The 27,222-nt window shown below is 47.2% G+C and overlaps 1 protein-coding gene across 1 annotated transcript in view; it reads left to right on the forward strand.

The window, feature by feature from the left end:
* The window catches only part of LOC101643207 (myocardial zonula adherens protein), a 109,691-nt gene that overhangs the window by 47,995 nt on the left and 34,474 nt on the right, over positions 1-27,222 (forward strand). Inside the window, exons 6-8 of the mRNA XM_045286472.1 lie at positions 224-352; positions 4,870-4,949; positions 12,098-12,209. Of these exons, the coding sequence (XP_045142407.1) occupies positions 224-352; positions 4,870-4,949; positions 12,098-12,209 (321 nt within the window). The remainder of the gene's footprint in view (positions 1-223; positions 353-4,869; positions 4,950-12,097; positions 12,210-27,222) is intronic.

Here is a 27,222-nt window from a genome sequence, read left to right on the forward strand (position 1 = left end):
AAAGGGGAAGAAATGACCAAGTCCATTAAAGAGCCAGCTGTTCAGGGGGTCTCTGTTCACAGGTGAGAACCAGACCGCTGGAAACGGAGTTCGTGATGGGAAGTACTTCAGGGACCCCAAGGCATAGTTTTGGATTAAGGTGCAGCCAGACCAGAGGTGTTGGGACCCAGGCAACAAGTTAGGTCCTCCCTGACCCTGTTAAGGAGAGTGTTTCTTTGTGCAGGAAGAAACCAACAGCTTTCTGAAAGCGATCGAAGAAGCCAATAAGAAGATGCACATGGCAGAGATCAGCCTAGAGGAGAAAGACCAGAGGATCGGGGAGCTGGACAGGCTGATTGAGCGCATGGAAAAGGTGAAAGACCACCCTTGTCCCTTCCCCGCTCACAACCTGCCCGCCCCTGCCCTGGCAGGCCTATCGGACAACTTGGGAAGCCCTCAACACTCGCCTCTCTCATCCCTCCAATCTGTGATTACAAAACAGCAACCACAACACACACACACACACACACACACACACACACACACACACGTTTTGTTGGGTTTCCTTTTTTTCTATATACATAAGGGAGCTTCAGAAAGTGCATCGAAAATTTCCAGGATTTTGTAACAGCGCCCTTAATATATATGTTACGTTACAAAGTCTTGCTATGAAATCATAGGAAGGTTTTATTCAATGAAATTATCCCAGTGTGAAGCCCCCCTTGTTTCTTAGAATAGCCTCTGTCTAGGTTTGTATACTTCCGAAGGCAGAGTTCTCACATCGCTAACCCATGCCCGGAGAATTCCGGGCTCCTTGATTCACACCCCGTCAAAATTCACATCAAGTCTAGGGACTCGAGTTGTGTTCCTCTTAGATGTTTTTTGAGTTTGGGGAACAAAAAGAAGCCCGAAGGGGCAAGGTCAGGGCTGCCTAACCTTGGCTGAGGTAAAGTTTCCCAAGGAAAGGTGTATGACAGCCCTCGCCACCTTCCAAGAATGAGCATTGTGGTGAAACATAATCCCTCAGCGAAACATTCCTGACCTTCTCCTCCTCAGCAAACCACCCCACCCCCCGGCCCCCGTGGTCACTCTGTGCCCCCCAAGACACTCTAATCAAGATGACCCCCTTGGGAATTCCCAAAAGGGGACCATAACCTTCTGAGCTCTGAAGCCATCGCTTTGCATCTTCTCCAAGCACCCTGGTGGCGTAGGGGTTATGCATTGGGCTGCCAACTGCAAGGCAGGAGTTTGAAACCACCAGCCAGCTACACGGGACAGACGGCGGGGCTTTCTACTGGGTAAGAGTCACCCTCTCGGAAACTCTTAGCGGGCATCCACTTGATGGCAGTGAGCCTGGTTTTGCCAAATATTTTACTGGAGAACTGGTCGGCAGCCACCCACTTATGACAGAGACATTTTTAAAACATGTTCTATCTTCTTCCAGCACGTGCGGGAAGACCCGGGACTCTAGTAGCAGTACTGTCCCACTTACCCTCATATATAAGGGGGAGTCAACATTTTTGTGGAACTTTGCCATTATTCTAATTGAATTTTTAAAAATTTAAATAATTTAAAACACATTTTTTAATTAATAAAATTAATGAAATTTTGAAGCACCCCCCACCCCCTTGAAGTTCTGGTCTCCACCCACACACAACAACTATTTATTTTTTAAATTAAAAAAATTATTTTTGTGTGTTTTTTAAAAAAATATTTAATCATTTTATTGTGGGGTCGTACAACTCTTTTTTGTTTAAATCATTTTATTAGGGGCTCGTACAACTCTTATCACAATCCATACACATATCCATTGTGTCAAGCACATTTGTACATTTGTTGCCATCATCATCCTCAAAACATTTGCTTTCTCCTTGAGCCCTTGGTATGAGCTCCTCATTTCCCCCCTCCCTCCCCGCTGCCCCCTCCCTCATAAACCCTTGATAATTTATAAATTATTATTATTTTGTCATATCTTACACTGCCTGACATCTCCCTTCACCCGCTTTTCTGCACAACAACGATTTAGATGTTTTAAAGAAATCACAGGAGCGCATTGTCCCTGACGTCAGTATTTCCGGGTCCTGGCTTTGCCGGTGGCCCAAGCATCAAGAGGGTGCTTGTTGGGGAATCAAACTCTATGTAGCTGGTCCACCAACTGCCAGCCTTGCTGCGTCCGGGTCATGGTCTGCAGGGCTGGCTTCTTCCTGATGTGGAAGGGGTCAGGAGTGGGCAGACCGAGAGGTGGGGTGGAAGAAATGAAGCTGATGAGGGGGCAGGGCAGAGGCAGACCATCGGCGAGGAAGTGGGGACAAGGAAGCGTGGTGGGAGAGCGTGGCGGGGAAGAGAAATGGAGGGAGAAAGGAAGGATGGGTGACCGTTGACCTCTGGGGCAGGAGAGAGGGGCTGAGGCCCACGCCGGTGGCAAGTCAGTCTCTAATGGCACAGTGGTGACTGCTGAGAACGGGCGTCATTGGTGCCGCGGAGCTCCTATTCTGCATGCCCAGAACCTCCAGTGTGATGGAGGGTGGGAGGGCTGTGGCAGTGTTAACAAGGCTCACAAGTGGGCCGCTCCCAAGAAGAGGTCCCCTTAGCCCTTCGTGTTTCCAATAGAAACCCCTCTCCAGTCCCTGGACCAAGCAGAGTTGGGACCAGTGAGACTGCATGCTGTGGAGCCTGGGGGCTCTCCGGGGCCCCTGTGTGTATTGATTTCTTTATTTGAGAGGGACTTGAATGAGCTAAAGCATCCGTTACAATCTCCTCTCTGCCCCACTTTTTATTGACGTGAAAACGGTGGGCTTGTTTAGGACCAAAGTCAGCATGGGTTAGATACGGTGTTGGCGACAGCTCAGCAAGGACACTTTGTAGAAACGAGGAGAGCTTTCTCTCACATCATGGTTCCCTTTCAATTCCAGAGGACCCTTGGTGGTGTGGTGGGTTATGTATTGGGATGCTAACCGCGAGGTCCGGTCAGCAGTTCCAAACCACCAGCCCCTCCAGGGGAGAAAGATGAGGTTGACTGTTCCCATGAGGATTTACGGTCTTGGAAACCCCACGGGGCAGTTCTGCTCTATGCTACAGAGTTGCTACTCTGCTCTGTGCCACATGGGTCAGAGCTGACAATGGCAGTAGGTTTTACAAAAAAGCAGAAGAAGCTGTTTAACTCCGATGTTCTCGAAAGGTGACGGATTTCCCTGCTGCATAAAGAAGCAAGGTGAGGAGGCATTGTGGGGAGGTAGTCTGGCCTTCTTACAGTGTGTGTGGTGGCCAAGGACACCGGTTTTAGAATCATAGGCATGGAAGATTTGAATTTTGCTTCTCTTTCTAGTTAGGGGCAGTGATTTGACTTTTCCAAATTCGGTCTCCTATTCCGTAAGACACCGGTAAGAATCATCTTTATTCTTAGTCTTCCCGGGAGGAGTCGATGTGAAAAAATGATGCACGGTGCTAAACACAGTAACTCGGACATAGTGAAAATCAAACGCAAAAGCCGCTGCTGCCTAGTTGACCCCAACTCTTGTGACCCATGTGGGTCAGAGTGGAACTGTGTTTCTTGGGGTGCTAGTGACTGATTGTTCAAAAGTAGATTGCTAGGCCTTTCTTCTTGGGTACTTCTGGGTGGCCTGAACCTCCCATCTTTTGGTTAGCAGCTGAGCACAGTAATTCTGCACCGCCCAAGGCCCCCATAGTAAGGGCGCAACAATTTGTGACTGGCTTTCATTTTGTTACAGGCTTGCCTGAGTGTTCGCCTCTGAGGGTTGACACCTGTTTTATAATTGATCCTCTATGTCTCCTTGGGGTTCTGGGCTCTTCTGAGGGTTGAATGGCTGTGAGACAGGAAGGTGGGATGATTAGACCTGCCTATCAACATTTCTATAACACTCAAAATTGCCCATTCTCCAACCTGATGGTGGAGAGAAGCAGTAGTCTCTAAGTAGTGGGGGCTTTTTTCTTTTAGGATTGAAAATATATCGCTCTGGTCCTAAATCTTCTTTTCCACTTAGGCCGGAAAAATGCATTCTGTATTCAGCTATGATTAGCTATGCCAATTTACAGCCCATTCCCCTTCAGGGGTAAATCTTTGAGAGCAAGAATCTTGCCAAATTTCTTTCACACAGCTGTGAACATGTTGTCCATGAGCCAGAACTGTGGCCTGTTAGCATCCTGCTCTTACCTCATTGGGATATTGCTCACGGACAAGCTCTGGGCTTGTGAGCAACTTCCGAATTGTACGGTTCTGTTTCTCTTGATAATCATTGTATTCAAAACACCTGTTTCTCCTGTCTGTAACTGTCTTTTAAGGGGAGTGCTCTACCGAGAACCCTCTTCTGGATGATGCAGAAAATAATCAATAATTTTGCGATATCACAGGCCATCGATTTTGAGTAGGGTGGTCATTACTTGAACCCCAAACCAAACTCACTGCCATCAAGCCGATGCGGATTCATAGCGACCCTAGAGAACAGAGTAGAACTGCCCACGTGGGTTTCCAAGACAGTCATTCTTTCTTTTTCCAGAAGTAGGAAGACAGTCATTCTTGACGGGAGGGGAAAGCCTCATCTTTCTCCCTAGCATGACTTAGGACTATGCGTTTTGACAAGACATTGGAGCCTGGGCTAGTGAAATAGTTAAAAATAAATAGTTAAAAGTACAATTAAAAAATAATATAAAACCATTAAAAAACAATTGGCTCCCTCCATATTTACTTTTTTATTCTTTAGTCGAGAAATCCACACCAACTGATTTGACTTTCGTTGGACTTGGAAGGTGGGCTTGGAGTGGGCAAGACCAGCAAGGGGGTTAACGGCCCATTAGTGATAGGGTTGTTTGGTTTGCATTCTCTGCCCTCACGTGGGATCCTGGGAATAAAATATCAATTTTTGTCTGTTTTAGGAACGCCATCAACTGCAACTCCAGCTCTTAGAGCATGAAACAGAAATGTCGGGGGAAATCATGGATTCTAACAAGGGAAGGTAAGACATATGCCCCTCATGCCTTGGACATGCTATGGGTCTGCGGGGTCATTTAGCTTTTGCATTTTCACTCACGTGGGTGGCAACTATTGTAAGACCTTGGACTGAAAGCACCCAATGTGTAGCCAGTGTCTTTGGGAGCTTACAGGTACGTCTGATGACTGACCCCCGGTGAGTTGTCAGTGCACTAGCACACAGCAGAGACTACTGCAAGTGCAAAAGTTCAGTCTATAAATGTTCTCCATAACCTTGAACTCCACAGGATGCACCTTGCTGATGAGTAAACTCTTCAACTGTGACTAATACCATTTGCCCTGGAAACTAATTTCAAAATGTCTCTCTGTGTTGCCAAGCATTGCTGAATAAAACCTTGCCCTGGCTCTCACTGTCTCTTTTAGGAAATGCAGAGGCCGTGCATGACCTCTGGGTGGGATGATATGCACATTTCAGACAGGTCAACTGAGCCTGAGCGTCTCTGTTTAGCTGTACAAGGGGGTTATTTTTCAAAGGCAGTGTGTTGGTCATGTGGAGGATTGCTATCAGATACACTGCAGGTTGGTTGTCCACAACCAGCAGATGTCTTTTCTCACAGTTCAGGCGGCTTGAAGTCTGAATTCCCAGGAAGACTTTCTTTCTGCCAGCGCTTGAGAAACATTCTTGCTTCTTCAGCGTCTGCCTCCTTGTTTCTTACAGATGTCCATGTGTCTTGGCATATGCCTTACTTCATCTCAGCTAGCTAGCTTGTATTGACTGTATATACTCGTGTATAAGCCGAGTGTTCCAGCACATTTTTAATTTACGTTTTTTGTGGTAAAATTAGGTGCCTTGGCTGATATTCAGGTTGGCTTATACTCGAGTATATACGGTAATCTCTTTTTATAGCTCAAAACAGATTGATTCAAGGTATGCCCTTCACTGTTCCTGCCTGATGAACAGAACTAAGATAATCCAGTCCAAAATGGGATCGTAACCAAAGGCAGATAGAAGTGAGGATTTACAACACATGTTTTTTTTGGGGGGTGGGACACAATTCAATCTACAACATTCTGTCTTTCACCCCCCTAATTCACATATTGCTATACACAGAGCACATTCATCTCATCTGATCATCCCCAAAGTCTTCAATCAACTCCAAGTTAAATTTTCATCATCTGAATCACCTTTAGCTATCATTTATTGTGGGACAGAATTCTTCTTTCAGCTGTGGACCAAGCACAATGATGGAACAGGAACCGCGTAGACCGTTCTGTTACAAATGGGAGAGAGTGGTTGAGAAGAAGGGATGACACGCAACAAGCAAGTCCAGAACACAGTGGGGAAAACTACATTAGTTCTCAAGGCATGAAAATAATCATTTGTTCTCTGAGGTCATTTGGGCAGTGGCTGCTCCCTCCAGATCTGGCTACTTCCTGGCCTACTGGATTCTGGGTGAGGCACCCTCGGCCTTGCACTTCAGCTTCAGGCTCACTGGTACAGCATCTCTCCTTCCTTGGATTTCAAAACAAACAAAGACTCACTGCCATCAAGCGGATTGCGTCCCATATTTCCCTAGGACATTGAAGTGGCGATCCAATCCCCTGGGCCATAGCAAGTCCCTTTCTACTGGCCCTCGGGCATAGTAGCCTTGCCACCTCAGTTTTGGGTGGTGGCCTCTTCCTCCTGGCACCTCTTATCAGCAACCACAGACTCCAGAACCAAGTTGGTAAAGATCTGACTCTGAAATTTAGGAGGCTATAGCCCCCCCACCCCCGCCCCTTTGAGGCCCAGGAGACCATGCCTTCACCGTTTGAAATGGAGCAGGTGCTGTTTCTTCTGTTTCTTCAACAGCGCTGTTGATCTCTGCGCTCCTTCATGGCTGGCTCTTTCCTTTTCTTGGAAGACAACAGATGTGGCTCCTTTGGCCTGTCTCCTGCCTGTAGATTTCCAAGGGGCAGACAGTTCTTCTTCCTCTCATTCTCTCTTTGTCCCCTTCAGTTGACGCTGATAGGTTTTCTGCAGTGGTAGTTGGTTAGACCCTTCTGTCACAGGCTTGCTTATGTCCTGTCTTTAATGAGAGCTTCCATAGCCTTGACCTTGGTGAGCATTCCAGAACACATAGCCTTAGTTGGTACAACAGAAATTTCTAAATCTTTACTGTTTTAAATCCATCTCGTTCCTGTTGCACTGCGCTGTAAGTGGCAAGGAGAAACCACCCAGCCCCTTTAAGATTCTGCTTAGAAAGCTCCTCAGCCACGTAGTCAAGTTCAGCACTTACAAGTTCCACCTTCAACCAGACATTTGACAATAATGCAGTCGAGTTCTCTGCTACCACACAGAACTTAGTGCGGGTCGGGGGTGGGGTGGGGGCAGCCAACAAATCATCACTGGTCCAGTAGGCGCACTTGTACAGCGATAATAAGTAAAGATTATAGTAAAGTCATAAAGAGCATGAGAGATGGAAGAGAGATTGAAATAATAGAGTCAGACACAATTCATAGTAGCATGCTCACCTCAGCCCCGCTTGGTGGTCCTCGTGGGGAGAGCCTGGGACGAGAGAAGGAGAGCCCCACTTTATTGCTAACCAAGGGTTATCACTAATTAAGAGGGTGTGATTACAGGTAACCACACGTCACAGGAAGGGGCAGTACAATAGGCATCCGCATCATAGGAAGGGGATGTATAATAGGCATAAGTGTGACAGGAAGGGGATGAGCTAGGGGTGTGCATATGATAGGAAGGGGAGGGACTAGGGGTATACATGTGACAAGAAGGGCGGACCCTAGATTCATGATGACGGCCTAACCTTGGTCACCTTGAGTGGGCTTGACCTCTCTGGGGTCTCCTACAAGGAAACAGTCAACTACTATCCTTATCAGAAGGGAGTGGGCCCTACTTATTGTGGGATAAACAGTGGTGACTGCTTGCTCTAGATGGCTGATAGCTTTTAGGGAGAATGACTCCTGATCTACTCCTGATGACCTCCAAGTGTATAGTCATTCGCAAGCAGCTAAAATTGGCATATATTTGGGGGAGACAACTTGGAAGAAATCCTTCTGTTTCCCATAAGTTATGATCCCCCATGGAGGCCCTCACGGATCAATCTCCTGTGCATTATTTTCTTTTAAATGCTTATCAGAAGCTGATTTAGTGTTCATGTTTCCAGCACCATTTGTCGTTGATGCCGTACGTATTTTCCAAGAGGTGAGAATCGTTCTCTGTTGCTCTCCTCACTTCCTTCTCAGCCCTCACCAAAGTTGCTTTCAACATTCGTAACTCTACCAGCGGTCTCGTTAAAATGGCCTAGATTTTCATTTAGAGGCACTTTAATCTTCCACCCTCCACCCATGACCTAATTCCAAAACTGCTTCCAGATTTCAGTTGTTTGCTAGAGCCACATTCCACTCTTCTGGTACCAAGTTCTGTCTTGGTTACCTAGTGCTACTACAACAGAAATCTATTAAACTGGTGTCTTTAACAAACAAATATTCATTTTGTCACAATTTAGGAGGCTAGAAGTTTGAATTCAAAATGCCAACTCTAAGGGAAAGCTTTCCCTCTCTCAGCTCTGATAGCAGATCCTTCTCTCTTCAGCCTCTGCTTTCTGGGTCCTTGGAGACTGTGTTAGGCTGGGTTCTCTGGAGAAACAAAACCAGGACACTTGTGATTGAATATATTTGTGGATAGGTTTCTACAGGGAGAAGGATATAACAGCTAATTAGTCCACATAGCAGTACAGAGAGCTCAGTTCAACTCACTTTCATGGAACAGTTAATATACTGGAAGTTCTTCAATTCACGGGGACTGCTGGATCCAAGGTGAAGGAAGCAGACAGCGGAGTCTTCCCTGAGGCAAGGCAGGCAGAGGCTGCTTGAAGGCAGCAGTCAGCAGGGTGGGTCAGCAACGGTCAGTAACTCGGTCAGTAACTCCGGAGCTTAGCGAAGCAGGTCCCAATGGGATCTTGAACTCAAGCTCAGGGACAGGAATCACCAGCTTTAAGCAATGTACACCATCAGCATTTCTCGAAGGAGCCTCAAGCTCTAGCTGTACGATCCATGAGTTGACTTGGCCCACAGGTAGTGTCGCACACAGGTTGAGGCAGAGAACTAGCTAAAGCAGCAGCATGCTGGTTTGAGCACCAGGGAGCAAGAGAGATGGGATGGCGGCTGCTTTATTTATTTCAGTTGTCCTTCGATGAAGCTTTGGCTTGATTGATCTCTGCCCACATGTTTCTATTGGCCTATTTGGCACAATAAACCTAACCATCACAGAGACTCCCATGTGCCTGTGCATCTACCTAACCTCATCTCTGCTTGCTAACTTACATGTAGTCTCTTTTTACATCTCAAAAGAGATTGACTCAAAACACACCTTATCCTACTCCCATCTCATTAACATAACAAAGGCAACCCAGTCCCCAATGGGGTTATAAACAGGTTTATCCGTTAAGATCAAGATGACACATAATTTGGGGGGATACCATTAAATCTATAAAAGGTGGCTATGATGATGATATAAACAGCTGGGTGATATAAACAGCTAAAATACGTCACTAATCAAAAGGTTGGAGGTTCAAGTCCTCCCGGAAGCACTTCCTGAGAAAGGGCTCATGATCTCTGCTTGTGAAAGCCCTGTAGATGTAACTATACTCTGACACACACAGGGTTGCCATGAGACAGAAGTCAACAGCAATGGTTTTTTGATGATGATGATGGAGCTAGAAGAGATGGGAGGTGGTCAATGGACTGGTAGGCTCTTAGTCAGTGCTCCACAGAGAATTTAGAGTCCACCTGCTGATTTCTTTGGTTCCTTTGTACCAAGCAAAGTTGGGAGATGTTTTGTGCTGTTTCAACACACAAGTATGACTTTTTTTGGATACGGCTTGCTCTACTTTGATGCAGAGAAAGGCTTACAAACATGTTTCCCATTTACCTGAAAGTCAGTGATATGTAAGACAGCTGTAATTCCAGGATTCTCTCATTTGATTTTGGATATTATGTTGCTCCCCTCCTTACCTTCTCTGTTCTTCTGATCCAGGTAATCTGCTGGCATTCCCATATGGTATCAATACCACGGGAGCCTCCCTTGTAAATGGTACCTCCCCCCACAAGGTAAAGCTTGTGAGTGAGAACTTTAAAACGAGTCCTGTATTGCTTCTACAGTGTGAGTGAGAACTTTAAAACGAGTCCTGTATTGCTTCTACAGTGTGGGGTGATTGGGAGTTCATCACCCACTGTGTTAGACAGGGTTCTCTAGAGAGATAAAACCAAATTCTTGATAATATAATATATTTACTTATAAAGGTAATTAATATATAACAAGAAATGAAATGTTAAATCATAAAGATAATTAGATATATAACGAGAAATGAAATGTTAAATCATATACAGATAAATATACAATCATATACAGATAAATAAACAAGAAATAAACAGTTAAATTAGAAGCACTATAAACGGCTTAGTGCAACTCACGTCCGTGAGAGAAAGTTGAGAGACTAGCAGTCCTTCCAGTCTCTGTCTGATGCCAGATCTTCCTCTATTTGTAGAGAGAGCTAGGTTATGTCAGCACAGCAGCCAATCACAAGGCAGGTCACCAATTGCCAGTTCCCAGCTCCAGAGAAGTCTTAAAGGGACCTCAACTTACAGCAACACAGTCCACAGGCTAGGCGTCCCACAGGCTCTGTAGCCTTTAAATTAAAGCACAGAACAAGCAAGGCAGCCGCACACTGGTCCGATGATCACAGAGCGAGAGACAAGAAAGGCGAGGCTCACCAAGCCATCCATCTCTCCGCCCCTCAGTCAATCCCACCTGCGTTTATCAGCCAGGCTGGCACAATAAACTGTCTCACCCACCTAGTTGATTTCATCTCATCATTGTCGTCTTCAGGGATGCAGATTGCCTGTCTTTCTCTCATGGAACAGCTGGTAGGTTTGAACCCCTGACCTTTGGGTGAGCAGTGAAATGCTTAACCACTGTGCCACTAAGAATCCCATGTTAATCACAACACACACAATGTCAGGAGAGGCTATTTTTGGAGTTTAACTTTTTTTCTCAATAGTCTTATTGACATATAATTTACATATCATACAATTCAATAGTTTAATCATATCAAGAAGAGTGGTCCATTCATCACCAAAATCAATTTTAAAACATTTTCTTCATTCTTGTACTTACTGTGATGAGCTCCCCATTTCCTCTCAACCACCCCTGCCCCTCCCCCATGGAGCCATCAATCCAGTTACCATCTTCATAGATCTCCCTATCCTGATTTCATATACAGAAAACATTTTAAAGAAAACACTAACCGTTAACATCCAGCGGTCTGGCCTGCAGCGAGGGATGACCTGAAGAAAAAGAGTGGCCAGTGGACCGATGATCCAAAGGCAAATTTTATTTCCAAAGTACAGCTTTATATATAATGAGGCAAGGGTCCATAGCACGCAGAGTGTAACAACAACATGGTGATAAAATTGCTCTCAGCACAAACAATTTGTTGGGCTAAACACATTCAGTTGTGCTCTCAGTGTGCACGGGGCATGTGAGAATGTGGGAAAAGATATGACCATAGTCCCAGCATTCCGGGTTACACAGTGTCCCCAAGCACCCCAGAGACTCACCACTAAACTCAGTGACTCTCTCTACCTAACAACAAGAACCAAGTAAAAGAGATAAAGACCTCAATTAAAAAGAAAGCAGAACATGTTAAAAACTAGAGCACATTGAAATGGATCCTAAGGGAGATCAGGTGCTAAATGCTAACCTCACTTCATCTGTGGCAATCCACATGCCAATGCTTTCTGCGTGGCAGCAAGGTTCTCGATTCATAACCCCGGTCCATGCTCAGAGGGGACTCAACAGGGTTCTTAGTCCACGTGTATTTTCCTGCCCCTCTTTTACTTTGAATGCAACAGCTTTAAAATGGGTCAACGGGGAGATCAAATGATAAGATGTTACATTTTACCCTCACTACCTCTGTCACCATTGGCTTTACACTGCTCTGTCTGCTAACAGGTCCAACCAGCTCTTTCAGCTGTGACCGGAGGGGATTCATCAGAGGCGTAACCCATGCCGTTCCATTTCTTGCTTCTTGGCAAGCTTTCTCTAAAGCTAAGAGCCTCGGTGCCGATGTTGCTGCCTTGGCTTGGGATTCATTTGCTTTTCCCTCTCAGTGTTAGGTATCAGCAGCTTGAGGAGGCATCTGCCAGCCTCCGGGAACGGATCAGACACCTGGACGACATGGTACACTGCCAGCAGAAGAAAGTCAAGCAGATGGTTGAGGAGGTTAGTGAGCACTTGTCCAAGTTCGTGGTGCACACAGACCTCACTGCCTGTAGCCCCAGCCAGCTCTCAGCCCAGTTTCCTCTGGCTTGCAGGTGAACTTGTTCTGGTCACTGTCTTGGCCCTGACGGGTGTTTCCTCATATGACCCTTGATGACCGCCTTGCTAAAAGGAGGGCAAGGACTACCTTTAAGAAAGAGCTATTTTTAGTCAAGCTGTGAAGCACAGTTAATAAGCTCACACACTTTCAAAGTGCTGTGATATCCCACTCTGCTGCCTAGAGCTGAGGGGACAAGAGCTATGCCAAACAAAATCTCCTTCAGCTAGGTCTCTGTTCCCCACCTCTGCCTCTCTCCCTGCCATTGAGTCAATGGGACTCATGGTGACCCCCTTCTAAGACTGTATGTTTATGGGAGTAGAAGCCCAGTCTCTCTCCCAAGGAACTATTGGTGGTTTCAAAGCGCCAACCATGCAGATCACAGCCCAACACTTAACCACTGCACCACGAGGGCTCCTCTGCTCACCACTCTAGTTTTCCCTCTAGTTCTGGGTGTCTTTTTTCCTTTCCCTCTCTTTTTCTCTCCCTTTTCATCCTTCTTCCTTCCCCTCGTTCTACTGCATCCTTGCTCGTTTCCCCATCCCTGTGCAATATGGAGCCCACTTCCATGCTTGCTGTGTACTCGACATGGTGTGATATTCTAGTTCTCTAAGGGGAAAACAACAAAAATAACAGGTAAGCTTTAAAAAAGTCTTTTAACTTGAATTAATATCATCTGCCTATTTCTTGTGATGTTCCACAGAAGGAAGCCCATGTGTTATAAAGCTAATCCCAGATTACAGTGATTCCTCCCCGCCTCCCACCCTTTGTTCATTTAAAAAATAGAGCAAGTAGGTACTGAAAATCCGATAGGAATTTGGAAGGTCTAAATCTCTAGCCTACAAGGAGTAGTGGAAGAACTGACGAAAGCATTTTTCAGTTCTTTCTCTGTACAAGAAGGTTTCAAAGAGTTCGTGGGGAAATGGAATGATTGTGGAATTTTCCCACAAACTCTCTGAGGCCTGCTCATATTAAACCACCACTCTGAAAAATGCATTCCTTTTGTGAATCCATACAATGTTGGAGATAGTTGTGACATGTGGGGTTATGATCAAGGAACTGTGAGGGTGGGAAGGGGACATCTTTTAACCGTCTGTGTTGGAGAAACACACACATTCAATAAAAATCATTTCCCCAAGAAACCCAGCTGAGTCTTACGTGACTTATACGGGCTGGTCTTCAAGTGTCTGGAGCTCAGTAGGCTACCTGCTAGATGTTCAGATGTGGAAATCGTGCCCGTATCCTCCCAGGCCAACTGCACACATGGCAGCAGTGCCACCAGCAGCACGGAGCCTGCCCATTGATCGACCCTGCAGGTAGATGTTAGGGGTTGTTCCTCCAGGCAAAGCGCCACGTTGTCACTCTGAGCATCTTGGAGAGCCCTGATTTTCAGATCAAAGGATTTCTGCCTCTGAATTTCACCCATGAGACGTGTGGGATGGAGCTAGCATTTCCTTTCTCCAGATGACTTCTTATAACTGCTGAGGACAGCCTCCTCCTTCCTAACCATAGATTGGTATTCCATATCCGTTCAGGGTCTCATATATAGGGCCCGTGAGCAAAATGTCCTACTGGCTAGTTTCTCATGAAGTGTTTAGCTGCAAGGGCATCAGACGGACACCAAGATCAAGATGTTTGCTGTTACTTTTAACAGACAGGCTCCCCCCACCCCCTCATTGCCCCGCGGAGCCGGCGGTTTGGGGCTAGCACTCACGTTGCCAAAGCAGTGCCAGACACAGGTCGCCCCTGGCCCTGCTCCTTCAACTACGCAGGGCACAGCAACCTGTGCAGTCGGATGCTGTCCGCTCCAGGGAAATTCTCCAAAGCAGTAAAGATGTGCTGTGAAAAAAACAAAAAAACCAAACCAGACGTGCTCAAGGAAGTTTAGAATTCTGTTTTCTGACATCCTTCCTGCAGAGAGCAAGCATACCAATCTGAAGGGAGTATGTCTGTGGGCAGGTGTGTACAGTATACACCTGCACCTCATCATTATCGACTGTTTTGCTTTCTGAAATTTTGCACGGATGGCAATGGTGAGCAGTTTGCCATTGGGCTCCTTTGTGCCTCAGCAGCCTACGTCTAGCAGCAGTGAGTGCTGACCTGTGAGGTGAGAGTCACGCTTACTGTGATGGGTAAGGTGGTGTGTCGATTTGGGATGAAATGTGGCAGTTATGGAATGATGGAGCCATTCTCCGTTTTGTGCTCTGAGCTGGTCACCCTCCGTTTTCACACAATGCTGATTTCTGCACAACCACCGGGTCTTCGCGACTTCACCGTCACTCAGGGAGAAGTGGGTGCATAGATGTGACAATAAGGAGCTCTGGTGGGGTGACTCTTAAGCCCTCCTGAAAAGCTGACCATGTGACCCCCACTCTGTAGCTCCCTGCGAGACAGACCTGGTGAGCCGCTCACGTAAAGGAAAGCTAGGTGGCACTTCTAACCTCTCACACGGAGTTTCTGGGAGTTGAATCAGCAATGACACTGAGCAAATCAGGGTGTCTGCTTTGGTTTTCCACCTGTGACTTCTCTCACACGCACGCACGCCTCTGTGAGTCCTAAGAAGCCCAGGGCAGAGCAGTCATTGCCCTGAGCCCAAAGGGGACAGCCATCCGCGTTAGCGCCGCCTAGGGGACGGCTGAGGTTCCACAGTGGATGGCGGCTTCAGACAAAGGGAGTCATCAGAAAAGAAGGCCTTTTGTTCTGATTTACTTACACGAGGTTGTAAACATGAGGGTGCTTGCTCAGGATGCTGTGGTAACTACCACAAAAGGGTGGCTACCGGCTTCAGTTGCTGTGTGTTTTTAAGAAAAAGGGAAGAAATTTATTGGGGTCCATACAGGAAACCCCAAAGGGGCCCAGCATACCCTACTGTATAGGCATGCCCAGCAAAGGATCATACCATTCACTCTTCCCCCATGCCCCAGGGGGACTCCCCTTGAGCCGAGCCCCAAAGCCCAAGGACTGGCTGGGGGTGGGGACGGCTGTGTGTCTTTTAAAAGTGAGAGAGCGAGCAATGGAGCAGTGACTGGTGAGAGCTTTTGGAAGGGCACTGGTCTTCCTGGGGAGGGCTGAGAGACAGGAGTCGGGGTGGACATGGCTGAGCAGAGACCCGGGCACTGAATTCACGCCTTACAAAACAATAGTCCCAAAGAGGAATGTCCTTTTGTTTCTTATTAAGATGCAAGGCCAGGCCAGAACCACTGGGTGGCACTTGCAAAAAGGCAAATTTCAGCTCTTCCTGAACTTGAGGAAAATGTTTCCAGCTGAGGCTGTCCTGAGGGGATTTAACCCTTTCCTTTACAATGGGTGCATTCCTTTAGGACCCAAGAAGTTGACGGGGCTGCTCTGGCATTTCTGTTGAAATTCTTCTGTCTTCTGTCATCTGAATGACATCTGTGTCTGAAATCTGGCAGCGTTTGACGAGTGTCCCTTATCGTCCACAGAAGTCAGTGTCTGATATTTCTTTCCTGTGCTGGCTCTGAGACCAAGCTCTCAGCAAACCATTACTTTGGCAGAATGAGTGAAGTTGGCAAAACCATACCGCCCTCACTTTATTTTTAAAAAAATCCAGACTCCTGATTGGTCACTTGTGGAATCGCCAACTCTGATTCCGGAAACGCTGACAGGCCCAAGTGCAATGACGGCAGACAACGTACCTTCTGTGAAGCGTGGGATAGACCTTTCTATCGTGTTGCTTGGCCTGGGTGTCAGGGGCTGTTTCTCACCCTCCCAACACCAGTCCTTCCAGCTGGCTCCTGAAAACAAGGCAACAAATAACGCACCACCCCCACCCCCCATGGAATTTTTAGGATTTACCAGAAAATAGAGAGAAATACTCTGGGATTGAAGAAAGTCGCTCTCCTGGGGAATTCCTTCATTCAGCGGATAGTTACTCCGCCCTTTCTCTGAGCCAGACGCAGTGGGAGTGACGTCGTGACACCCTGATGTCCTGGCGTCCTTACATCCTGTGGTGGTACCTGAGACCCAGGGTAGCCTGGTCCCCAGATGCCAGTCTCCTGTTGAACAGCCTGTGGGGATTGGGCCTCTTGCTGTGAGCTGGGCTTCACTCTGTAGAGGCCCAAGAGGGGTGGTGTAGATGGCTGCTCCGCTGCTGACGAAAGGTCAGAAGCCTAAGTCCACCTAGAGACACTGCAAAACCAAGGCCTGGCCCTTGGAAATCCTGCTTGGACACTGGGGGTTGCCTGACTAACAGGGTGATAGCCCTTGGTCTTTTAGATGGCCGCCCAGAGAAGCCACCTGCCCCCAGTCCCCCTGCAGAACCTGGAAGGGCAGGCCAGAGAAGTTAACCCCATTCACACATCCTCTCAGTGCAGTTTCTTCTGTAAACTGGTCCTTCACACCTCGGTACCTCCTCTGCACGGCTGCTTCCCCTGCCAGCCCAGGCAGCAGCTTTCCTGCTCTGGGGAAAATTATCCGGAGGAAACAAAAGCCCCAAGGAATGCTTACTTGCCCTCCAAGTGAGATGATTTACATTTTTGCCAGTTGAAGATGATGTTATTCAGCTGAGCAAACAGTGATTTTTCCAAGCCTCCCCTGGCCTTTCCCCTTCAGCCATAAGGGGCTCTGCCTGCTCTGTAATCATGTCCGTCTTCTTTCTGATTTCCCCTGGTGGTTTGTGATATGGGACATTTTCTCCAACGGAAAGTATCTGAAAGGGGTCGGGAGGGAAGAATTATTTCTGCTTACTGTAGTCTTTTCTAGAAAGCAATTGTTTCCTCCTCTCCCCCTTCCTATCCATTCGATCCATGGTTCTCCACCTTCCTAATGCCGAGACCCTTTAATACGATTCTTCCTGTTGTGGTGCAACCCCCCAACCATAAAATTATTTGGCGGGACAGTCCCGATTTTTAACAATTTTTCCCCGCGTCCCGCGTCATTTTTTAAAAGTCCCGATTTTTGGAAAGAATGCACGACAAGCTAGGATCTATGGTTTTCAGCTGCCATATGGCTATTTTGCCAGGACATGAGTTTTATCAATGGTGTCCCGCTTTACCAATGTTAAAATCTGGTCCCTTAGTGTAGGGGTGCAGGGGGTTGGCCCATATTCATTCATGTCTCCCCTCCCAGGCTGCACATTAGACTCACTTGGGGAGCTTTTAAAAAAAGCCAGAACCTGGCAGGTAGGGGTGGGTGACGGCTGGCATCTTTTTATTTACAGCTACAGAACTGATCCCAACGTGCAGCCAGGATTGAGACCTGCCACCTGGGTTCTCAGCCAGAGCAGTGGGCTGACTGTGATGAATGTACTTCACTAACCTCCCTCAGAAACGTGTGCACCCGATGTGAAAGGCTGGTAGTGGACCCCCGTTTGCAGAGCAGGAAGTGCTCAAGGGGAGGCCAGGAAGACCTGTGACCAAGGACCGGGAGCTCCGATGTGGGGGACTGGTGACAGCCTGCGATCTCCTGAAGTGCCGTGCCAAGGGGGCTAGCACTCATTGCCACTCCCTGTCCTGGGAGCAATCTGTCACAGTCCACGCTTAGTAACTATACTGGCTTGGTGGTGTCTAAATAATAGAACTATCTAGATCAGCAGTTCTCAACCTGGGGGTTGCGACCCCTTTGCGGGCGCCGAACGACCCTTTCACACGGGTTGCCCGATTCATAACAGTAGCACATTTACAGTTAGGAAGTAGCAACGCAAATAATTTTATGGTTGGGGGTGTCACCACAACATGAGGAACTGTATTAAAGGATCCCGGCATTAGGGAGGTGAGGACCCCTGCTCTGGACACATCTAGAGAGACGATATGAACATAGGAGATCTATCGCACCAAATACCAGCTGCTATGGGGCACCCTTGTGAACAGATGGTAGTGACTTGACATTTGATGTCCTTGGAAGCTTGAGCTTACTGGTGAATATTGTTATTAGCCCTGTTTTACAGACCAGGAGAGTAGGCATTGTGAATCCTCCTCCCACTGCTTGTACGTGGGCGCGCGTGTAGTGCATGTGCATGTGCATGCTCTCGCCCTGTTGAAAGTGCCCACTTCTGTCCAGACAGAACATTCTATACCGGGCTATGCTGTACCTCTTCGGAAAGAGAAGAACAACATAGCGGTCAAAAATAAATACTACTGACATCGATTGCTTTCCACTTCCAGTGCAAAACAGATCAGAGCATTTGTTTGTTTGTTTGTTTTGCAGCTCCGAAGAAATGGTTGTGAGAGTAATTGTTGTTGCCTGGACTTATTTTTGAAAGCAGGATCGTGCTGTAGTCATGAAGGACTAGTTCCCTGGAGAAGCAAACTAGTTCCGGGCAAATAGAGACGGGATGGTTCTTCCTAGTTGAGCTGTTGCATTTCTGGCTTGTGAGCCAGTCAGCCGAGCCCTTTGATTTTCCCAGGGGCCCCTAACTTATGTCCCAGGCCTCAAGTCCACAAGCACCCCAGTATTTAGAAAATGGCGATGGTTGTCGGCTTTGCCGTCAGACAGCCCCGCGTTGACTCGTTTGGGGACCTTGGACAAGTTATTTGTTTCCTTGGCTGTAAAATAGTGCTAATAACAATATTCACCTGTGAGGGACTATTTTAAGAGTTAAATAAAATGATGTCTATCAAGCACTTGCTTATTAATTGGAACATAGTAGATAATTCACGCCCCCCCCCACACCCCCCAAATACCAGCCGTTACCCGTACTCCCGGGCAGTATTAGGTTCTTTTGTAACAGGGGCGCTAGGAGTCAGGATCGACTTCATGGCCCGACCAACAACAGCGCTATTGCTGAAACTGGCGGAGGAGTCCGTGGTACGTGTGCCCGAAGGAAAGTCAAATGAATTAAAAGCAAAAGTAGCTGAGTTGGTTTCTTGGCCCGTACATAGGGCTCCCCTCTTCCCTCCTAGGAGTCTTGTGGGCCAAACGGAATCTTTGGGGTCAGCTCTCCTCTGCTTTTCTGTGCGCTGCGCCGATTTCTAGCTTAGCCATCCATCCCTTGAATAGATTATTCATGCACATAGCAATTTTAAAAACTATATTCGCTCTAACCCGCACAACTTCCATTTGAAATGGTGTGGCCATTTTTAAACCTACCGTGCTTTAAAATTGTTGTGTATTGTGCTGACTACACCAAAGGGCCTTCCTTTCCCCCTCACATCCTCTGCGTTCCGCGGACTCTTTTCCCTGGCTGGTCACTAGCAGATGTCCTTTGGAATGGGGCTGGGGAGCAGAACCGTTGGCTGATCCCACCACCCTAATGCACTCAATTGAACTGTTTCTAGATCATGTCACACGAGCTCTTCTCCAGATTTAGCCTCCGGCTCATTGGAAGATGATCCCACGGTGGCCGCTCTGGGTTGGAAGCAGTTCCGTTCATTGTTGGTGATTAGAAGAACACCGGGCTCCGTCCGCTGGGAAGAGGTGGCTTGTATGTGACGAGCTGATGAACAAAACAGGAAGGACCTCCGGGGAGAGGAAGTCTGACCATGTCGGGATCTTGTTTTTGTGACCAGCCCCCCCAAACACACACGCACAGGGCATCCTCACCTTGGACAACCTCAAACTGCAGAGCTCAGAGGACCAGAATTTCCCCAGCACGTTTTCTGAGAAGTGCCGTATGAAGGGGTGCTAAGAACCAATTCTGAAAGGGCCAGGGGCCGGCCGGTCCTGGGATCGCAGGCGATGAGACCTTCCTTATGGGGAATATTCTTTTTTAAAAAGCACCTGCCAAGGCTATCTGCCGGGAGACGGGAGGAGAGTGCACCCCCAAATCAGAACGCAGAGAAGACAGAAGCGGCCGAGTGCCTGCGTAGTTTGCTCCTGTTTGCCTGTGGGAGGTGGCCCAGGGATGCCCTTTCTGAGTGAACATCAACAGGATTGGTCACCTTAGCACTCCTCCGGTTTAAGAACAGCTCGGTTTGCTTCTGTTGTCTGGTTTGCGTCTTGCCCCAAAGAGACCGCTCAAGCAGCTTCATGAAAGGAGCCGAATGTTTTGCAAAGAACAGTGCGTTCGAGTGGATGCTCTTGAAGTGAACTATATGTCACCTGACCTTCATGTTACCGCGGTGTGCCTTGGGGTAGCCACAGGTGCTGGTATTTCGTACTTGCCGTGTCGCGGAGAACTACCGGTCTTGGCAGTAGTCACAGCGGTAGTGGTCGTCCATGGGTGATGGTGGCATCTGTAGTAGGTTGAAAGTTCTGATCTACCCAGAGACGCACGTTGGAGGAAAGACCTGGTGGTCTCCTTCGGAAGAATCCACCAGGGGACACTCGAGTACCTGACGCACATAGTCACCACGAGTCCCAGGGAACTCAAGCACACCTGGCTCCTCCAGGGGTCACTCCGGGGTAGCCACCCGCAGGGTTTCTTGGGAGACCTTTTCTGCCCTCATGTTGTTGTTGATTTTACAAGCTTTGGGGATGGATTCTAGTTACCAATAACCAGCAAACACACAGACCCTAAACACAAAATCATTGAAAACAAAGGGATGTACTGACTTGTAGGGAAAGTTGACTAGCCCCGGTGGTCGTGTGCACCCTACATGCCCTTGGCAACTCTTCCTTTCTTGGGGCTGTCGACAGTGCTTGGCGGTGAGGGGGCCTCATTGAGTGGAGCTAAGAGCCGTGATGTTGGCTCTGTGGGCCAGGACTAGTGAGGGTGAGGTGAGCTGGGCCTAAACGAAAAAGCCGAACCCATTGGCGTCGGGTTTAATCCTATTCACAGCAACACTACGGGGCAGAGTAGAACTGTCCCCATCGAGCTGGTAATCATGACATAACAGAACGGCCATGGCTTTCTCCTGCAGAAACAGCTGGTGGTCTCAAACCACCGACCTGGCCATCAGCTGTCACGCGTTCATCCCCTGTGCCACCAGGTCTCCTTAGCGTGGGGCACCTAGGTCGCACCTCACCCCTCACTCGCCTCACCCGAGTCCCAGCCTTGGGTCCAACGCTCATTGGTGAACTTCTTAGCTCTGCGTCTTTGGTTTGCCCAGGTCTACCTCAACCTCCTTCTCCACTTTGCCTACATCCTCTTTCCTGCCTGGACCTGATACTTGATTGATAGCCCATCAAACTTGCAGTATCTGCTGATTTCCTGCCTCGGCTTCCCCCTTCCCACCCCTCACCCTCTCCTTCACGGGATCCGTAGCCTTGGGTTCTTAAGGCTCCACCTCCCCTGCCCTCACCCACAGGGCATGCTTGCCATTGAAGTCGGATTTATTTTTAAGGAATGAATATATTATACTGTCAGATTCTAGCATGTGACACTGTATTATGGTGTACCTCTTTATTTTAAAATCCTAGCTATTTTATCTAAGATGTGAAGCCTTTTAGGACATCAGACTTAGCGCAAGCATGCCAGCCTCCCCCCTCCGTGTATTCTAGAAAAAATATGGTCGGCTCGTTTTAATGACTTGTACTGATTAATGTATTCACAGTACAAATTGCCCTTGCAAGGCAGAGTTTCTTTTTTTGTCCTATGTAAATGTCAGGAGACCCATTTTTCTTCATGGGAATTGTTTCCAATTGTCTTTGAAATATGTCTCCGAGGCCTGCGGGTGCTTATAGGGAGAACTTGGTGATGCGGGTTCCTGTGCTGAGTAAGCAACCTTGACGGAAGGCGCCCTGCCTCTCTCAGGCTCCCTTCCTGTGCTCCCCCTGGGTGGGAGGCATCATGAGCTCAGGGTTCTGTTTGTTTGCTTGCTTTTTAAGTACAGGAAGCTGAGGCTTAGAGTCTTAAAATAATACGCATAAGTAGCTTGCAGCTCATCTGTAAATGAGGGTCATGCAGGCTCCATACCTAGATCTTTTTTTTTTTAGTAGAAAAAATAAAATACATAAAATGATAGAGAATGGTTTAAAAAAACAAAGCAACCCATCCCGTGCACCCTCCTTTAATATTAATGAACATGAACGTTTTAACGTACTACTTGTTTCAGTACTTTTTAAAATAAAAGAAATCAAACATTATCCGTTGGACCACACACAGGGCCGTGGTCCCTTGACCTTAGAGTACAGTTCAGAAAGCCCAGTCAGGGCAACAGGAGGTAGCAGGTGCATCAGCTTGCTGCAGGCTGCACGTGTATCTAGTGTCTCCTAGATACAAAGCATTCGTGCTACCAGGCATATCATGTGGTGGTACATATATAATCTATACTTCATGTCTTCATAGTCACTGGCAGCTGCCAGTGATAGCACTGCCCTTTTTATCATTATTTTTAGACGAACACTCTACTTAAAAATAAACAGTTTACCCTGCAGCAGTGTATATGGTGCTTTCAGCAAAGGCCGCAGCAGCCAATCTTGTATATCGGCAGCTTTGGTAGTTGAAGTTGTAGAGTGTTGTAACATTATCTTTCTGGTGGATTTTCTTTTGAAATGTTACTGTGAAGCGCATCATGGGCCCCAAATGTAGCAAAGTCAGTGCTAGCGAGAGCAACAGCAAGGGGCAAAGAAGTGTCCATTTGAAAATGAAACAAAAGGTTATTAAGCAGCACGAAGTAGACCATCAGTGAGCCCTGCGGCTTGTGATTGAGGCTTACACTGTCCAAATCACAGAATGTCCTGTTTCATAGAACGTATCCTGGAGGTAAAGCCACACAGGACGATAGATGTGTATTATGAAGATATGGTTTTGTTTATGTGTTTGAAAAACGTACATCAACGATCTTTATTGTACATATTTTGCACTTGCTATTTCTCCCTATTTTGTTTTTGATGTTATTATGTATAGATCTAAGTTATTCATTTTCATGTCTGTATTCCATTATGTGAATATGTTGTAATTTACTTATCCAAGATTGTCTCCTAATTGTGATTCTTTTGCAAAGATGCTGAATGTGTCTCTGTGCCTCTCTAGCTAAGCAATACACTAGAGGAAGCATGTCTTCATTCTGCAGGGGAAAGATGTAGCTCTCTGCTCTGTAAAGATTGACAGTCTTGGAAACGCTGTGGGACAATTAGTTCTTTTCTACAGGATCTCTATGAGTGGGAATCGACTTGAAGCAACAGATATAGTTTTGGTCAAAGGGTCCATACGAGCTGGACTCTACTCAATGACAATGGGCTTTTGAGATAGTAGATATTGCCTGATTGATTTCCAAGTGTACACTTGTGCCAGTCTTGTGCAAGAGGACAGGTCTATCCACACCCTTACACATCCTGGCACTGCTGGACTATCATTGTAACCAGTTGTGAAATGGAGCTCATTGTTTTCATTTGTATCAGCTTGATTACCACTGGATATGTTGGTTGAGTTTGGGGTTTTGGTTTTTCCCCCAAAAGATCCTTGACCACTCATCCATCCTCTTTTATGAACCCTTTGTTCATAGCTTTTTTTCACTTTTCTGTTAGGTGGGTAATCTTTTTCTTGGTGAATTCTTAGGACCTCTTTACACATTTATCAGCTTAATCATTTCCCAAAGCGCTATTTGGAAGCAGCTATCTTTTTTCCCATCAGTGGATTTTGTATGTTCGTTTGTTTATGGTGTCTTTTATAATATATGTGTAAATTTGGTAGAGTTAAATGTATCAATTTTTGTGTGTTCATGTGTCTTGGTTTGTTGGTCATAAAGAAGTTTTCTGTCATAGTTTTAATATTTTGTTTTTGTCTTTAGGTCTTTAATTACAGCTCCCGTACCCCAATACATACTCCATTTTTTGCCCACAGCACATACCATTTCCTAATAATACTGTACACCTTGCTGGTCTGTTTATGTCTTTTCGTTTTATTTACTGTCTCCTTCTCCCCACACTAGAATGGAAGCTCCATGAGGGCAGAGGTTTTTGTCCATTTTGTTCTTGGTTATATTCCTCACACCTGGAACAGTGGCTGGCATATAGTAGGTGCTCAATAAATATTTGTCGAACAAATAAAGAATGAGCCATGTGGAATTTACTTTCGTGTGTATAGTCTTAATAGGTCTCTGTTTTTATTTGGGGTGGGGTTTGCTATGTTTGCTATTTTTTCCATAAAACACTTGTTGCCAGCAACTATTGACTAGACCATCCTGGACACACTCATTTTTTTCATGCCACCTTTTTGAACTAACCTGTTTCCACGGTGGCCCTGCCTGTGAACGTTTGTGTTCTCTGCCGCTTTGCTAAAATCTGTAAGAAGTCCAGGCTTGGGTGTGAGGATGGGGTAAGGTGGAGCCAGGTGGGACTTGGGGGTAGTTTCCAGATGGCGACTCACTCTAGAAGCAGCTATTGCTATTATTGCTGCTGTTGTTGTTGAGGGAACCGCAGCGCATCAGATAGCAGCTCAGCAGTTTCTGCATGTGCAATGCGATGACATTGATTCTGTGCAAGCTGCACCACCATTCTCATTCCCCTTTCCCTAATTGTTTCCTCCAGGCACATCGCCTCGCTGCTTCCGAAGCTTCCTATTCAACCTTTCACCTGGCTGTTGCCCAGTTGGTCCCCTAGAGATCTTCATCAGAGCACAACCTTCATTGCTAATTAAGATAAACTATAGGCAGAGTTTATATACGGAGTGAAAAATGAACACACAGTCCCGCTTTCCAAAGGAGCTCTCTGAGTGACTTTAGAACTTGTAAGAACTCGAAGCAGAAGTGATGAGTATCAAGTGGGGCCTGAGCTATGTGTGCTGGGAATACAGAAGCTCCTCGGGGCCATAAAAAAACAAAAACACTCACTCACTGCCATCGAGTCGATTCTGACTCACAGCGACCCTACAGAGCAGGGTAGACCTGCCTGTATGAGTTTCCAAGACTATACCTTTTTATGGGAGTAGAAAGTCCTGCTTTTCTGCCCAGGAGCTGTCTGGTGGCTTCAAATAGCTGACCTTGTGGTTAACAGACCAATGTGTAACCCCTGAGCAAGTTGCTTATCCTCTCCAAGATTCCGTTTCCTCCTCTAAAGCAGCACCTCCTTCCTGAGGCGGTGGGAAGGGCTGACAGTAATGAGGGCATGCCACGCACTCCCGTGCAGCCTGTGACATGTGAACTAATTATAGAGGACTGAAGCCTCTGTAGGGAGGAGGTAGTTATTTGGGCAGGCATCGCCGGGTGGGTTGGAATGAATGGGTGGAGAAGGACTTGCCAGACTGAAGGTACAGAATAAACAAAAACAAAGAGACGGGAGAGCCCAGGGTTAGTGCAAGGAGCATGAATGTGGTTTGACGGGGTTGGGGGAGGGACTGTAGATGACAAGGCTAGAAATGTAAGTGAAGACCAATGGTGGTGAGTTATCAGCGCCAGAAGTTTCCTGGCGATATAGAGGTTTAATCAATAGGCTACTAACCAAAAGGTTGGTGGTTTGAATCTACTGACCACTCCTTGGGAGAAAAATGAAGCAATCTACTTCTGTATAGATTTGCATGCTTGGAAACCCTCTGGGGACAGTTCTACTCTGTCTTATAGGGTCACTGTGTATTGGGATAGAATTGATGGCAGTGAGTCTGGTATCAGGACCAAGCCAGGAGGAATGCCCCTTATGACTGCTCATAATTCCTCAGTGGCACCCCATTGCTTGATCCACCTGGAACCTCACAGAGATGCCTCTAGCAGGGGTGCTTGTGAGTAGGCTTGGGGAGCCGCAGGAAGGACATCAGAGGGAGCTGGTAGGGCTCATATCCCAGGGCACCTGAACCTTGGGGACGTTCAAGCACTGTTGGGGAACCAGCTCTGTGCTGGGTGTGGAGCTCGATGCTTCCTGTCCACTATCTCACAGCCTTACTCTGGCACAGCTTTCTCTCTCTCTGGATCTTTCTACCCGGTGCTTGGGTTTTGTCTCTGAAACTAAATCCATCGGAGAATGGTTATGCAGCTAGAGAGGCATAGAGGGTGTTCTCACATCTTCCTTCCTCCCTCCTTCTCATTGAACAGAGATTCAGTGTCCCTTCAAATCCTTGCAGGATAGTATATCCAGTGCCAGCCTGCTTCTAGAGCCTGGCCTAATTTCTGGGTGTCATTTCAGTGGTAGGTGACCATCTCAGGGAGCGTGGAAGAAAAACTCTGACTATCACTGTGGGGGGAGTAAGAAGAACCTGGGGCTTGGCATCAGAGAAGCATTTCTGACTCAGAGCCCAGCCCTGCCAACATCTACCCCTAGGGTGGCCAACTGCACTGGTTTGCCTGGGAAGCGATCGTCGCCTTATCTATCCTTGTGGTGCAAACGTACATTCACTGCCGTCAACAGTGCATCCTGTGTTTAATGCATGAAGGCTGGGGCCATGTCTGCCTGGCTCGGTGCTATGTTCACAGTGCGGGGCATCCTGCGCCACACGGAGGTGTGCAGTTGAATGAATAAATGAAGAAATTCTTGGAACCTCAGTTTCCACTTCTATAAAATTAGGGCTGCATCTCTCAAACCTCTGAGACCCTCCAGCACAGGCTCAGGCCCCCCTACCTCTTCCTTTTCTGGGAAGGCACACAGCTTGAAGAGCCATCGTGTTCAGCCTTCCATGATGTTCGGAAAAACAAGTCGTTTGTCGGTGCTCAAGAGAATCAGTGTGTCACTTCTCTCTAAAGAGACTTGGGGTCCGAATGGTTCTGCTTTCGGCTGCCAAGCAAAAGGGGGGAGGTACTAACCCACCGAGGACTCCTGGGAGAGAGCCTGTGGCTCACCCCTCCTCCAGGAACCCCCTGGAGGCTGTTTTCACGCTGTCGGGTAGGGTTGCTATGAGTCAGAATCGACTGGATGGCACCCAGCCGCACTGCGCTCTCCCTCAGGAGAAGTTGGGTTGTCTTTAAGAGAAGATAGAACTCCAACCCAGTTACTTTATTTTACCCCAAAGCCAGTCTCAAATGATCCCTTTGACTGGCACCGTCCTAGTATTATCTATTGCTTCAAACTTAATAAGAAAACATTGATTAAAATGGGTGCCCTGTTCATATCCAGCCTGGCTGAATGCCACAAGACACATTAATTGAAAATGAATTTCCACAAACGCAATCAAACATCATGAAGATGAAAAATGGTACCCTTTTCCCTCCGTTCCTT

This window comes from Echinops telfairi, unplaced genomic scaffold (assembly GCF_000313985.2).
Source record: "Echinops telfairi isolate 266 unplaced genomic scaffold, ASM31398v2 ScPeMD7_8;HRSCAF=38, whole genome shotgun sequence".
Lineage (NCBI taxonomy): Eukaryota > Metazoa > Chordata > Mammalia > Afrosoricida > Tenrecidae > Echinops > Echinops telfairi.